General features: G+C 45.9%; 2 protein-coding genes across 5 annotated transcripts in view; one reads left to right on the plus strand and one right to left on the minus strand.

Moving 5' to 3' along the window:
* The window catches only part of DIPK1A (divergent protein kinase domain 1A), a 263,262-nt gene that overhangs the window by 46,266 nt on the left and 201,929 nt on the right, over positions 1–15,067 (plus strand). For 3 of the 4 annotated variants that reach the window (XM_081949592.1, XM_081949593.1, XM_081949591.1), the window contains exon 5: positions 1,898–8,897. In XM_081949592.1, coding sequence (XP_081805718.1) covers positions 1,898–2,710 — 813 coding nt within the window. In that variant the 3' untranslated portion in view covers positions 2,711–8,897. Of the gene's footprint in view, positions 1–1,897; positions 8,898–15,067 lie in introns of those variants that run through there. The other variant, XR_014175115.1, reaches the window with a different exon arrangement.
* RPAP2 (RNA polymerase II associated protein 2) overlaps positions 1–15,067 on the minus strand; it is a 300,695-nt gene that overhangs the window by 17,354 nt on the left and 268,274 nt on the right. The gene's annotated exons all lie outside the window — the stretch shown is intronic.

The following is a 15,067-nucleotide window of genomic DNA, read 5'->3' on the forward strand; positions in this document are numbered from 1 at the left end:
ACTCCGCTTACTTCCCTCCTGGACTCACCTGTTCGTCTGGCACTGGCTTCCCTCCTGGCCTGGTTATCCCCCCCTCCCTTCCCAGAACCCCCTAAAAACAATATAAAACATTTAGCTAAAAAGCCCCTCAGCTTCCTCTTCTTCCACCTCTCGGGGTTCACAAACCCGTCATCAAGGCTGGCCCCTGAGAGAGCCAAGGGCCATACCTGCGAAAGAGGGGCCTCCCGCAGGCGGAGCAGATCAGACCTCGAATAAATTAAAACGTTGTAATAGTCCCAGTAGGGTAGGGGTGCAGATGGTGCAAAGTTAGTAATTAATAGAGTCTCGGTGGAATGGAGGGTAGAAAGTTAATAAATAGAAGAGTCTCAATGGAGGGTAGGGGATGTTCCAGTGTCCAGGTGGTACTTGGTACTTGGAGGCAGGGGGGGGGAGGGCAAGAAATGATTAAATATCCCAGGTGGTAGGGGGAAGGCAAAGGTAGCAAAAATAGTGGAGGGTAAATGAAAGTTCAGCTTAGCTGTTTCCAGGTGGATACAGCCCCCCCCCCCGATGGATGGGGGGGCCTGGAGGGGTATGGGAGCAGCCAGGAATGATAAAATAACCCAGGAGTCCCTGGCTGCGGCTCCCTCCCTTCGTCTGCCGCCGCAGGCATCTCCCTTTGATCCTCCGACTGCCTCTGCCTCTGGCTGCTTCCCAGCCCTTCTCACCTATCAGCTGATTATTCCAATGTCCTGTTGCATCCCGTTGCTCCCCCTTAAGCCCTTTGATGTCTCTGGGTCTCTGGGGGCCTCCGGAGCCTTTCACCCCCTCTTCCTTACTCCTCTTCTGGCATTTCTGGCTTTTCGGCTTCTCCTTTCGGCGTTTTCGGCGCCAGCGCCGTCTGCGCAATCGCACCACGCCATCGCCATTGCTCTCTCCTTGCTGTTTACAGCCCTCCGAGCCTCTTTCCTCTCCGCTCTTCACCGACCACCCTGTCGGGCTAATATCAGCCTGAAACATGCCTGGGTGGTCGGGCTGTCCAACTCTCGACCCCCTTCGATGGTATGGGGGCCGGCAGCAGTCCCTACCCGGTCGGGAGCTCCATGGTGTTCCTGGAGCTCAGAGGACGACCGCCATTCGTAGGAAGCTCCTCCTCCTAATTGTCCTGTTGGAGGACTTTTATAGCCCAGAGACTCTACTGAGCTATCCGGATTGCCGACAGTTCCCCAGTGTCGCTCCAAAGTTTGCGGCAGCCATTTTGAAAGGGAAAAAAAGTGGCACGCTTTATTCCCCAGCCGTTTAAAATGCCCCAGCCTGGTTTCCAAAACAGATCACCGCTGGGAGGGCGTTTAACATCGGAATCTCATTCTGGGGCCCCAGGAAGGTTTCCCCTCCCCAGGAAGACTATTGAAGGCGGCCACAGGGAGTTTGGCTTTACTCTGGTCATTCCCTGTTTTATTATAGCGCAGATCTGCAGGCGCTCTGGGACTTTCCAATTTGGCGCCAAAACCTTGCACTGCTGTTGCTCCCTGTCTGGCCCTTCCCTCAGAACTGTGACTGCATAAGGGGCTCATCACTTATATCCCAAGCATTTCCAAGACTTAATTATTCAACTTGCCTGTGTTACAGCTTGGAGTGGACCCTGGCCAGCAATATTTATTTATTTATTATATGAAGGATGAAGGATGATGATAGCAATTATATATAAATATATGTGATGTAAAGTAGATAATTTGATATGAATTAGAGGTGATGATGGTGGGAGGGATGCATGAAAACTCTGTGTAACCAATTGACACACTTTCTACAACTTTGTAACGGACGATGATTTTATTTGTTTTTATTTAAAAAATAAAAAAATGGAGAAAAAAAAGAAATGAATGCACTTGATATTTCAACATATGTCACTTCTTTCTAGGCAAAACTGGGAGAACAAGGAAATCTTCCTGAATTGGTTAATCTCATCTTGACTGTGGCTGATGGGAATAAAGATGGTCGTGTTTCCTTGCCAGAAGCAAAGTCAGCATGGGCACTTCTCCAGTTAAATGAATTCCTGCTCATGGTAATTCTCCAGGATAAAGAACACACTCCCAAATTGTTGGGGTTTTGCGGAGATCTTTATGTGATGGAAAAAGTTGAATATACCTCTCTTTTTGGAATAAGCCTTCCGTGGATCTTAGAACTTTTCATTCCTTTTGGTTTCAGAAGGAGCATGGATCAGTGGTTTACTCCGTCGTGGCCGAGAAAGGCAAAAATAGCTATAGGGCTTCTAGAATTTGTGGAAGACATTTTCCATGGACCATATGGAAATTTTCTCATGTGTGATATGAGTGCCAAAAACCTGGGCTATAATGATAAATATGACTTAAAAATGTTGGATATGAGAAAAATAGTGCCAGAAATTAATTTAAAAGAACTTATTAAAGATCGTCACTGCGAGTCTGACCTGGATTGCGTATATGGCTCAGACTGTAGAACTGTATGTGACCAAAGTAAAATGAAATGTACTACAGAAATAATTCAGCCAAATTTAGCAAAGGTGTGCCATTTGCTTAAAGACTATCTGCTTCTCGGGGCTCCTTTAGAAATACATGAAGAATTAGAGAAACAATTGTACTCTTGCATTGCCCTGAAAGTTTCAGCCAACCAGATGGAAATGGAACATTCTTTAATACTCAATAATTTGAAAACTCTATTGTGGAAGAAAATATCTCATACAGATGATTCTTAGGTGCTTTGTCTCAGAAGAAGATACAGTTGCTGCTGTAGGAGCTGACCACTTTTTGTGAAACATACTTTATAGTTTTTGAAACATTTGTTGTCCTCATCTTTTATCAGTTCTCTTTCAGACATGTTTTCCCCAATTGAAGAGTTATATGTGTACTTTAAATGTATGCCTGTCAGACTACTGAAGCCATATGGCTACAACACTCCTGGCTGGAAGGAATACTAATTCCCTGTTACCCTGTTACCCTTCACCGGCTTAAGAGATTTCATAAGAGCCTTCTGTTGTTAGTATTCATTCTGTTTCTTTAGAAACTTACTAAAAGCCAAATTTATACATATGGAGAGAGCATTTGGTATAATCCCAGGAAATCCATTCTATAGAATTTATAAACTCACATGTATTCAACTGAACAATTTCCTAAATGTAAAAAGAAATCTAGCATTTGAAGTCTATCCTACCCTTTTCCCTGATGTATTAGTTATTAAAAACTGGGAATTCTTGAAGTAGGACAGTATAAAAACACTGATTGCACTTCCATTTCTACATAATAGCTAAAGAGAGCTGCCCAAGACCTCTGCATCATGAGGCAGTTCCAGTTAGCCAAGCTGCTTCATCTGGCAGTGGAAGACTCTCCACCCTTCCTTTGAATAAATGTATTCGTACTTCCTTTTGAGAACATCACAAGTATCAAACTTCTCCCTGGGAAAGTACTGTTCCCTGTGCTTTGTTTGCCTGTATCTTTAGCAAAGGGAAAAGTTAGAAGGAATGGAACAGGATAGGTGAAGTTGATTGTGTGGGTTATCAGTTTAAAGCACTCTTAGCTGCCATTTTTGTAAATGCTGGTTACTTTATGAAAGAATTCCTGGTGACTCAAACAGGCTTCTCATTTGAATTAAATGTGTGTAAGGGGGAGAGCTTTGTCCCTAAACTGTGATATCATTTAGTCCAAGTAGATTAGGGATTGGTTCAGTGGTGGGTTTCAAAAATTTTTAGAACCTCTTCTGTAGGTGTGGCCTGCTTTGTGGGAGTGGCTTGCTGGTCATGTGACTGAGTGGGGGTGGCTTGCCAGCCATGTGACTGGGTGGGAGTAGCTTGCCAGCCATGTGACTGGGTGGGCATGGCCAACTTGTAAAATGTGGTGAAACTCACTTAACAACGCTCTTGCTTAGCAACCAAAATGTTGGCTCAGAAACTTTGGCATTTGAAGCACGCAAGTCTTAAAGCTGTCAAGTTACAAGAACCTTGCACCCCTAACCCTTTAGAAAAAAACCCCAGGGGTGTTCAAACTTGGGAGCTTTATGACTTGTGGACGTCAACTCTTGATGATGTGCGGACGGGCGGGAGGAGGGAGCTGGAACCTGTTCTAAACGGCACTGTAGATTTGTGGAACCTTTTCTATAGAAGAGGTTAGAACTGGCAGGAACCCACCCCTGGATTGGTTGCATCTAGGGACCTACTCTTGTTCAAAAGCTACCACCTTGCAGACATGATAAGAAGTATTCTAATGTTCTTTTGACTTACTATATCTTTATTTTGTGTTCTTGCTTCCCCTCAAAAAGCTACAAAATGTATTATGGTGCTTTTAAAAAGATCTGAAGTGTGATTTTTAAAATTCTGAAGTTTCTTTACCATCATCAACCTGAAGAATCCATCACTATTAGATTACTTTTTTAAAATAATATTTTGGGGATTGTCTATTAATTTTAGCATGGCAGAATTTGCACATTAGTAATTTTTAGAGAAAATTAATGTGATAATTGAAAATGTTTTAAAATGGAAGTTTTTCAAACCAGAACTTTTTGTTAGATTTTTACATTTTTAGACACATTTACCTCATACATACATTGAATGTTAGTAAGTTTGCTAAATCTAGTTAAAAATAGACGTTGTACCATTCTAGCATTTAAGGATTTTTAAGTTGCATACACAATCATGCACACACTAGCAGCAATATGAAATATAAGATTCAATAAACTTCAGTAATCAGTTGGATTATATGAACAGATTTATTAAAAAGTATTAAGCATTATACATTTGAAAGTAAGAAGTCAAAGAGATCCCTAAGCTCCAGAGTTTTAATGCAATCAAATGGATTGAGTCCTCATTTTTTATCAGCAAAGTATTTAAACCATAATGAACAATCTCACCAAAAGAAAGCCTATCCAACAGTTAAATTCTATGTATCACTGTCCTGAAGTAATTTCAGTATTGTAATTGTAAGGTGGAAGATTCCTATTGGGAGGTAATCATATTTCTTCCTTCAGCCATCTAACTGTTTGATTTCACCATATGCACTTTGGAAACTAGAGTATTACATTCAAGCTGATTTTGTAAGAATGTATAGGTTTGTTTTCATACTATGTGATGAGCTAATTTCTAAAGTGCCATTTGTCTTAAGCTAATGAATATTGGTTTTGGCATTGCTTACAAAACAACAAAATTAAATACAGCAGTGATAAGATACGTGTGTTCACCACTACCCTTCTTGGACTTTTTAAAAAAATATTATGTAGTACTTTCCATTTCTTTTATGTGTTTTTCTCAGGACTACATAGTCCCCAGTTCTAGAAAGAAAGGATAACTTTGATCACACATGGATAATCTTTGGAATCTTATTTAGCACCTAGCTAGTTAATAAATTACATTATTCAATGTGGTTGTTTAGCAGACTTCTTCTGAAACACTTGGGCATGTTCCTCTTGACACGAATTCACCTTTAGCTTTTGATTTGATTCAGTTTTGTTTTATAAGACAAGAAAATGACAAAAATTGTTGACAATTTCACTTTTTGAAATCAACAAAGTATTCTTTTTTAACCTCTCAAACATGCACTTATAGACAAAAGAACTGTTGTTCCCTGTATAATGTGTGACATTATTTGCTTTAGGGTCTTGTACATTTTTGCCTTGTATAAATATTTTTACTAACAGTTTTCTTGCACAATGTCCACTTTGTTTTTAAATTGACAAAGAGAGCATTTATTAGTGGTACCAGTAAACATTCTTAAATCTCAATAAGGAAATCCATGGTGAGTAAGTCTTAATGTCAATATTTACAGTCATTGCTCAATGGAAAAATATATATTTGAAAGTTTGGAATAATGGGATTTGTTAGCAATGCAGTTTGTACTGTATTTTATTTTGATTGCTGTTAAACCACTTTCAGGTTTTTATTTCAAATATGAACTGTTTACAATAAATTGGAACTATTTCCCCTTTCTGGTAGTGATACATGTTGGGTGGAAGCACTGCATTTTTGGTCATTATTACCATAAAATGCTGAAGATAGCAAGAGCTCATTGATTCTGGGTAAATTTGAACAAGGTTCAATTCGATTACATAGTTGAGTCTATGTAATGTGGGCCTTATCCTCTTCAAATACAACTAACAAATCAATATGACAATTTTAGTAGACAGAGGTGTGTTGAAATAAGTCCAAAACACTGGTTTCTGCTTGTAGTTTTCATATTCTTGTAACAAAAAAAGATACTTATGATGATTGAATTTGATTCATTTTGTCAAAGGCTGATTGCTGCAAAGCAGAAATGATTGAGGAATAGAAAACCCGAACCTGGATTAAATCAGTTGAGATGACAAGTTTGTTTGATTCTGTTTTAGCAGATAGCCCTTTACTGTCCCCTAGTGAAATAGGTTGGGGTGCAGTTGCTTTTAATAATTTTTTTATATAAAAGTTAATAGAATGTAATAAAAGATTATAAATGGTATATATAAATGGTATATATAAAACAAAATGTTAAAGTTATGATATTTATATAATTAGTTACTAAGCACATCTAAATTATATTAAAGTAACGAAAATATCATTATAATCCCCAAGGCATGTCACAACTTTTGAGCACCGCCTAATGTTTGGAAATTGAAAGCTGAAAAACTTGACATGCCCTAAATAGGATGCTTCTGTTTTCCTCTTGAGATTGAAAAATTCATGTAGTAATGGAAGAAATCGGGGAAGTTGCTTCACTATTACACAATTGGCCATTACTACTTAGTTTCAATTTAGGGATTCCCATAAGAGCCCAGGATAAACTTATATATTTCTGCATTATTATGACCTAAAATGTGATCTCCACACAAGGCCAAAAACTAGGTGGAGAGAACACTATTAAACAATTGAGTCAAAAACCTGATAGTTCATTTGAGAGAAATGATCCAAATCGATACTCTTGTATGGCAGAAGTATGTGAGCCTTCGCTTTCAGTAACCGGTGTGTCCACATATAACACCAACTAAATGTTTCAGATAACTGTTGGTCAGTCCTGAACATTGGCTTGGATGAATTTTAACCAATTCCTTTTATGGAATAGATTCAATTCAGGGTTGTTTGTGGGCTTCCTTGCATGAATTCCCTGCTTCCTACAAGATTTCTATAGAATTAAGGTGAGGACTTTGACAGCCCATTCCAAAATTAACTTTTTTCTGCTTTAACTATTCTTTGATTATACAACATGGATTGTTGTCATGGAGCCCAAGTTCACTGACAGATATCTTGATATTTTTTGTGAAATTTCCTGGTACAATTCAGAATTCATAGTTCTGTCAGTGAATGGTTTATCAATGGCAAACCCAGGGCTATCTTAAGGCATGGATCTGATGAGCCCTTGCCCGTGGACTCCACAAGCATAAGGGCCCCATACTAATCTATGTATGTTAACCATTTAATGCACCTTGCATCATATAAATACAGCAACATATTTATTACATTCTACTGCATTTTTTATTAATACTAAGATTAATTAAATAGAAATAAATACTGGGTTTTTTTCTGTAGATGAGAAGAGCCCATATGTTTTTAATGTTTCCACACCAATTTTGTTGCAAGTGCCAATAAAATAAATGTTTACTTTTACCAACCATTTACATTTTTATTCCTGTGAGTAGTTGTCGGAGGGACCAGAGTATGCTGCTTTGCCAGGGGCCCATAATGCTGTTAAGACAATCCTGGGCAAACCATCCTGGTCCGTTATACTGCTCCCATCACAGATGGTATAAGGTTCTTATCTTGAGTTTGCCTTTCCCAAACATACTTGTCATTCAAGTAAAAAAAAAAAAAAAAAACCTTCTATTTTGTTCTCATCTGTTCACAGAACATTTTTCCAATAATTATCTGGCTCATCCACATGGTTTATGTACATGAGCAGCAATATTGTTTTTGGAGAGTAATGACTTTCTCCTTGCATTCCTGCCATGCACACTACTGTTGTTCAGTGATCTTCTGATGGTGGTCTCATGAACATTGACATCTAGCAATGCAAGAAAGGCCTTTAGAGATTATCTTGAAGTTCCTTGAGTCCTCCAATAGTACAGTGATTGATCAACTAAGGTAACAGTGGTATTGAATTGCTTCCATTTGTACACGATCTGCCCGACAGTGCACTGGAAAGAGTTTTCTTAATTCTCCATTCCAGCATGATGAGCATCAACAACTATTTTTAGAGGTGAGAAATCTTTCAAACTATTATGTATTTTCCAGTGCACTGCTTGGAGAGTCCAAGCAATGGGCTAAATTAGTCTGTTTGCCCCGGGACTGAGGAATCTTTCCTTGGCCACGCCTCCTGGTGCCTCGTGACGCCAGATTTTTTCCTCAATCTGGCCCGGTTAGGGACTAATCCAGTGAGCTCCAGCTTTTATTTTAATCCAAGGCTTGGACTCTCCTATTTTTATTCTTCCTGCTTACCTTTTTCCTTGCCATTTTGTTTTTTTCTTCATCCTGTCAGTCCCTTTTTTGTTTTTAAAGCTGCTTCTTGACTACATCGACTGCCAGCTGCGAATTGAGGTAGGAATGGACGTGGGGGATGTTCCGCTGTCCGCGCTGCTTCTGGATGGCAGCGGAGGTCCTTTTGAAGTTTTTCCTTCCATTTGAAGGGTGGCGGCGCTCTCGGCGGCTGCCGGGGGTGGGCGAAGTGCGTTTTATTACCTTTTTTCACTTGCGCTGAGCCGCAGAGAGCCTGGTGACCACATTGCTATCACGCCATTGCCATTTCTCCTCCACCCTCACACGAGTGCGGCAGCCATTTTGAAAGGGTTTTTTCGTGCCCTTTTTTTTGAGCCTTTTGCTCCCTGTCCATTCAAAGCAGATCACCGCCGAGTGGCTAGCTGGCCCTCTTCAGGGCTCCGGAAGGGCTACCACTCTCCTTTGATTATCGGGGCGGCGCTGGTGTTTTGGCCACCATGTGGTCATTCACTGGCACAGAAGGGGTTGATTTCATTTTTGCCACCCTGCCTGATCTGCGGTGCCGCACAGCCAGTATTGGTTCGTGGGTCTCCTACACTCCCTTACCCTTCAGTCACTGAAGACTCAGAAGGCCTCCAGGCATCATACATTGGTCTGCTTGGACATTGGAGACCCCGGAGATGTGTTCTGCCCTGAGAGATGACAGGTGAGATTCTGCCCATTGGCACAACAGGTTGGACTCCTGCATCAGGGACTAGGAACGAGTTCCCCCTGTCTGTTTATGTGTGCCTTGGTCATGGTATTGTCTGTGAGGACTAATATGTGACGGGCCTGAACTCTGTGGTGGAAGTGTCTAAGGGCGAGGCGAACCGCCCACAATTCTAACCAATTTATGCACTGACCCTGAGCCACTAGGTCCTGCATGTGTGCCCCCCTTCCTGTCAGACTTCCATTGTAAAAATGAGACTGCACGCGTCCCTGAACAAGGTCCCTTGCAAAATTGCTGGGGACTGCCACCATTTGAGAGAGTGTAATACCTGTCTGGGAAGGGGGATCCTGAGAGGAGAGCTGCCCGTCGGCCTTTTGATGTGGAAGCATGACTCATTGAAGGCTCCTGTGAAACCTGGCCCACGGGACAATCCTGAAGCAGGATACCATCTTGTCCAAGACTTGGGAGAGAAAAAGGGATGCCTTGCGTAGACGTAGCACCTTCCTGACAAGTTCCCTCAGACTGAGAATGCGGTCGTTGGCTAGGAACACTCTCTCCGCCATGCTGTCTATCAAGATCCCGAGGTGGAGAAGGCGGGTGCTGGGAACTAGGTGACTCTTTGAGATTCACCCCGAACCCGTGATTCCGCAAGGTGTGAATGGTGAGGGCGAGATCTCTTTCTGCCTGAACCAGAGACCTGGACAACAAGAGGATGTCATCAAGGTAACAGAGAATCCGAACTGGGAATGACCTGATGTGGGTGGCCAGTTTTTCCAGTACTTTTGTGAATACCCTGGGGGCAGAGGATAGACCGAATGGAAGAGCTCAGTACTGGAAGTGCCTCCCCCCATAGGAGAAGCGGAGATATTTTAGGTGGTCTATGAAGATGGGGATGTGAAGATAAGCTTCGGTCAAGTCTACCGACGTGAGGAAATCGCCTTTCCTGACCGCCTGGAGGATGATGTGCAGAGAATGCATTTTGAACCGATAGACAATGTGGCGGTTCAATGTTTTTAGATCTAAAATTGCTCTCCAGACTCCAGAATTCTTCAGTACCACAAACAGGCGGGAATAAAAAACTTTGCCCTTCCTGATGGGGAGAAACCGGTTGGGTAGCCCAGATCTCCATCAGGTGCTGAATGGCCTGTTCCATCAGTGCCCTCTTGTGAGGACATCGAGAGACCCGAAGTGACCCGAAATGGCATGAAGTGTTTCTGGGGGATGGAGAGGAATTCTAGCATGAGACCAAATTTGACAGTTTTGAGTATCCAGTTGTCTGTTGTAGTCTCCTACCAGCAGTGGGCAAAGAATGCCAGGCAGCCTCCTATCGGAAGAGAGTCCAGATAATAATTTCCTACGTGAAAAATGGCGGTTGCCTCCTCCACGGTAAGATTTCTTGGAGGGGAAACGCTGTGTGTTTCTACTGGACCTGTCCTGGTGAGATCCCTGTCTGGGAGTGTAGGATTGGTGTTGTGGACGGGGGAAGGAAGGTCCCCCGTCCACTGGTCGACCTCCTATAGAAGGGAGCGGGCCGACTGTCCTGTTTCTTGTAGATGGATGAAAGGACCTTGCACTTGTCTTTAGATTACCTAAGGTACGGGTCTAAGGGATTACCAAATAATTGGGTGCCACTGAATGGGGAGGCTGCTAGGCGCCACTTGGTACGGACATCTACCTGCCATGGCTTGAGCCAAAGCAGACGCCTGGCCGTGACCGAAGAGGCCATGGCTTTAGAAGCGAATCTAGCAGCATTAAGAGAAGAATCAGCCGTAAATTCAACCGCTGCCCTGATCTTGTTGAGATCCCTATGTGATCTAGTGTCAGTAGGAGCTGTGCGCTCCTGAAGCTGTTCAATCCAAACCAAGGCTGCCCTGGAGAAAAAGAAAGTGGCCGTAGAGGCCCTAACAGCCCAGGCCCCAGCCTGATAGTTTTTGACTAAGGTTTGATCTGACCTTTTCTCCTCAGGCTTGAGAACCTCCTCAGGGGCTCCAGAGACCACAGTAGGTGAAGACAGGGCTGCAACCGGTGCGTACACTGGGGGAGTCTCAAAGAACTTGGTGAGGTCTGGTGCAATGTTGTAGAGATGTTTGTCAAGGTTGGTCGGCTGTGGGCCCATGCCTGGAGACTCCCACTGCTTCTGGATGACGTTCAGGAATATCTTGGGAACAGGGATCACCTCTTTTTCCACAGTGGGTTCGGTGAATGGGTTACTGGGACCCTCAGTTGAAGCCGGTTCTGCCGGTTTATCCTGTGAAGTAGAAGCTGAAGCACAAGATGGTAAGTTAGCAGCTTTAATGGCCTTAAGTAGAAGGGACTTGAAACGATCAGTTTCGAGTAATCCGGTAAAGGCAGGGGTATCTGGGGTGACCACATCATCAGACAGGTCTGAGTCCCACAGGTTATCTTGCTGCCCGCCAATTGAGGCCTGAGAAGTAGAGGCAGAGGGATCAGGTTGCTGAACCGCAGCAGAAGATTTATGCTTATGGCCATGTGATGGAGCAGGTTGGGGTTGCTGTTGTAGCCATGACCTGTTTAATGGGTTTCAGCAATGATGGTTGCCATATCAGCAGGAGAGGTGTACATGGTGTGGGGGGGGGGGGCAGAGCCATGTGTAACCGGGAGGGAAGCCTGTTCAAAGGTGTGCTCCCTAATTCAATTTCAATTTATTAGCGCTTATAGACCGCCCCCTCTCCCAAAAGGGACTCGGGGCGGTGTACAGTCCATGTCAAAGAACACAATTAAAACAGTTAAAATTACTACATGGGGAATATATATATACAAATATAAAATGCATGGATGCATAAGAGGAGGATAAAAGATGTGCAGGACTGTATTGCTAATAAATAATTAAAATAAACAGACATTAAGATCCCAATACCCAATAAAATTAAGACTGTAGAATAATACCCTTAAAAACCAGTAAAATATAAATGCCAGGAGATAGGTGTTGAAATTATGCCAGGCCAGCCAGTCGAAACAGGTGAGTCTTTAGTTTCTGCCGGAAGGAGCGGAAGTCGGTGGTGGTTCTAATGTCGGGGGGGAGATCATTCCAGAGGGTTGGGCCCATCACAGAGAAGGCCCTACTCCTTGGCGTCGCCCGCTGGCATTGCCTGGCGGACGGCACCAGGAGAAGCCCCTCTCTGTGAGAGCGAATTGGCCGCAGGGATGTATGTGGGAGGACGCGATCCCGCAGGTAACTGGGCCCTATGCCATGGAGCGCTTTAAAGATGGTGGTCAAAACCTTGAAACGCACCCGAAAGACCACAGGCAGCCAGTGCAGGAGCGGTGTCACATGGGAGTACCTGGTACTCCCCATGACCGCCCGCGCGGCTGCGTTCTGGACTAGCTGCAGTCTTCGGGCGCGTCCCAAGGGAAGCCCCATGTAGAGAGCGTTACAGTAGTCCAGGCGAGACATCACCAGTGCATGAGTGACCGTGCGTAGGGCATCCCGGTCCAGGAGGGGGCACAATTGGCGCACCAGGCGAACCTGGTGGAACGCCCCCCTTGCCACGGCTGCCACATGATCATCCATTGACATCCATTGAGTTTGAGTCTGTTGTCCCCCATCCAGAGCCCGACGGCTTCCAAACACCGGGACATCACTTCGACAGCCTCACTGGGGTGGTTTGGGGTTGAAACGTACAGCTGAGTATCATCAGCGTAGAGGTGGTACTCAACCCCAAAACCACGAATGATCTCACCCAGCGGCTTCACATGTGTTGAACAGGAGAGGCGAGAGGACCGACCCCTGTGGCACCCCACAAGTGAGTGACCTCAGGGTCGACCTCTGCCCCCCCGTCAACACACATTGCGACCGGTCGGAGAGGTAGGAGCCGAACCACCGTAAAACGGTGCCTCCGACTCCCATCCCCTCCAGCCGGCGCAATAGGATACCATGGTCGATGGTATCAAAAGCCGCTGAGAGGTCTAATAGGACCAGGATAGAGGAACAGCCTCTATCTCTGGCCCTCCAGAGATCATCAACCAGCGCGACCAAGGCTGTCTCTGTGCTGTGCCCGGGTCGGAAGCCGGACTGGCGTGGGTCTAGATATTCGGATTCGTCAAGGTGTCGCGGAAATTGCTGCGCCACCACATTCTCGACAACCTTCGCTAAAAAAGGAAGGTTGGAGACTGGACGATAATTAGCCAGCTCCATTGGGTCCAGTGAAGGCCTCTTGAGTAAGGGCCTCACCAGCGCCTCTTTCAAGGCAGTTGGTAAGGATCCCTCACCCAATGAAGCGTTCACCAGGCCCAGAAGCCAGCCTCGTGTCACCTCCCAGGATGCCAGTACCAGCCAGGAGGGACACAGGTCCATTAAACATGTGGTGGGCCACAGCCGTCCACGCAACCTGTCCAAATCCTCGGGGGCAACAGAGTCAAACTCCTCCCAGAGTGGTCTTACAAGACTCACTGTTGACGGCTCGTCCGGGCCACTGGAGGGGGCCCATCCGCTCCGGATCTGAGCGACTTTGTCCTGCAGATATTCTCCAAACTCCTCTGCTCTACCCTGCAAGGGCGCCACCCGCGCCCCCTGTGATAGGAGAGAGCGGGTTACCCTAAACAGGGCGGCAGGGCGGTTATCCGCGGACGCAATAAGAGCGGCACAATGTCTACGTTTGGCCGCTCTCAATGCCACAAGGTAGGTCCGTAAATAGGATCTTACCTGTGTTCGATCAGACTCGGAGCGTGAGGACCTCCACCTGCTCTCTAGACGTCTCCTATGGTGCTTCATCGCCCTCAGCTCCTCGGTGTACCAAGGGGCTCGGGCGGATCGCTGCCGCAGGAGAGGTCGCAAAGGCGCAACCCGGTCCAAGGCCCCAGCCACCGCCATATTCCAGGCGGCCACTAGGTCCTCCGACCGAGCGCGGGTCAGGGCTACAGGTAGCGGCCCAAGCTCCGTCTGGAACCTCTCCGGTTCCATCAGGTGCTTGGGGCGGTACCAGCTTGGACGAGCTGGCTCCGCCTCCTCGCGGTGAGGGGTAGCGACAGGGAAGTCGAGCCGGAGACATGAGTGATCTGACCATGACAGGGGAGTGATAACTAGGTCCCCTATTCCCAGATCACTCGTCCACTGTTCAGATACAAAAACAAGGTCCAGTGTGTGACCACCCTCGTGTGTGGGGCCCTGAATTAGTTGGGTCAGGCCCATGGCTGTCATGGAAGCCATGAACTCCCGAGCCACCTCAGATGCTGCTCCCGTCGACGGCAGGTTGAAGTCCCCCATGACCATAAGCCTGGGGATCTCAACCGCCGTCTCTGAGATCAGCTCGAGGAGCTCGGGCAGGGCCGCTGATGTATAGCGAGGAGCCAAGTATACAATCAGCAGGCCCAACTGCCTCCCTGGGCCCCATTTAACACCTAGGGACTCACAACCGGGTATCTGAGGGACAGTGAACTCTCTCGGTTCTAGACTCTCCCGAATAACTACCGCCACCCCGCCACCCTTACCCAGGGCCCGGGGCTGATGGAATGCACGGAAACCCGGTGGGCACATTTCCACGAGGGGTAAGCCACCCTCGTGGCCCAACCAGGTCTCCGTTATCCCTGCAAGGTCCAGCTCCCCCTCGGAGATCAACTCACTAATGAGGGGGGCCTTGTTGGTTACGGACCTTGCGTTGCACAGCATCAGCCGCATGCCCTGGCCCTGTAGTTCCTGACCACCCAGTCTGCGGGGGTTGGTACAAACGACCGGGCGTAGCCAACAGCCACGGTCTCCCAACCGACCTCGTGATTTTCTCCTGTCCTCGCATCCCCCCCTCCCCACGACCGATGTAATAAAACAACCCTCTACTGGAATAGCTTGTTCCCTCTCCCCCCCCCACCCTGCTCGCTCCCCTCCTTGACTCACCTGTTCGACTGGTGCTGGCTTCTCTCCCGGCCTGGTTAACCCACCCCCCCTCCCTGGAACCCCCTAAGAACAGTGTAAAACATTTCGATAAAAAGCCCCTCAGCTTCCGTTT

This window comes from Natrix helvetica, assembly GCF_964273705.1.
Source record: "Natrix helvetica genome assembly, chromosome: 3".
Lineage (NCBI taxonomy): Eukaryota > Metazoa > Chordata > Lepidosauria > Squamata > Natricidae > Natrix > Natrix helvetica.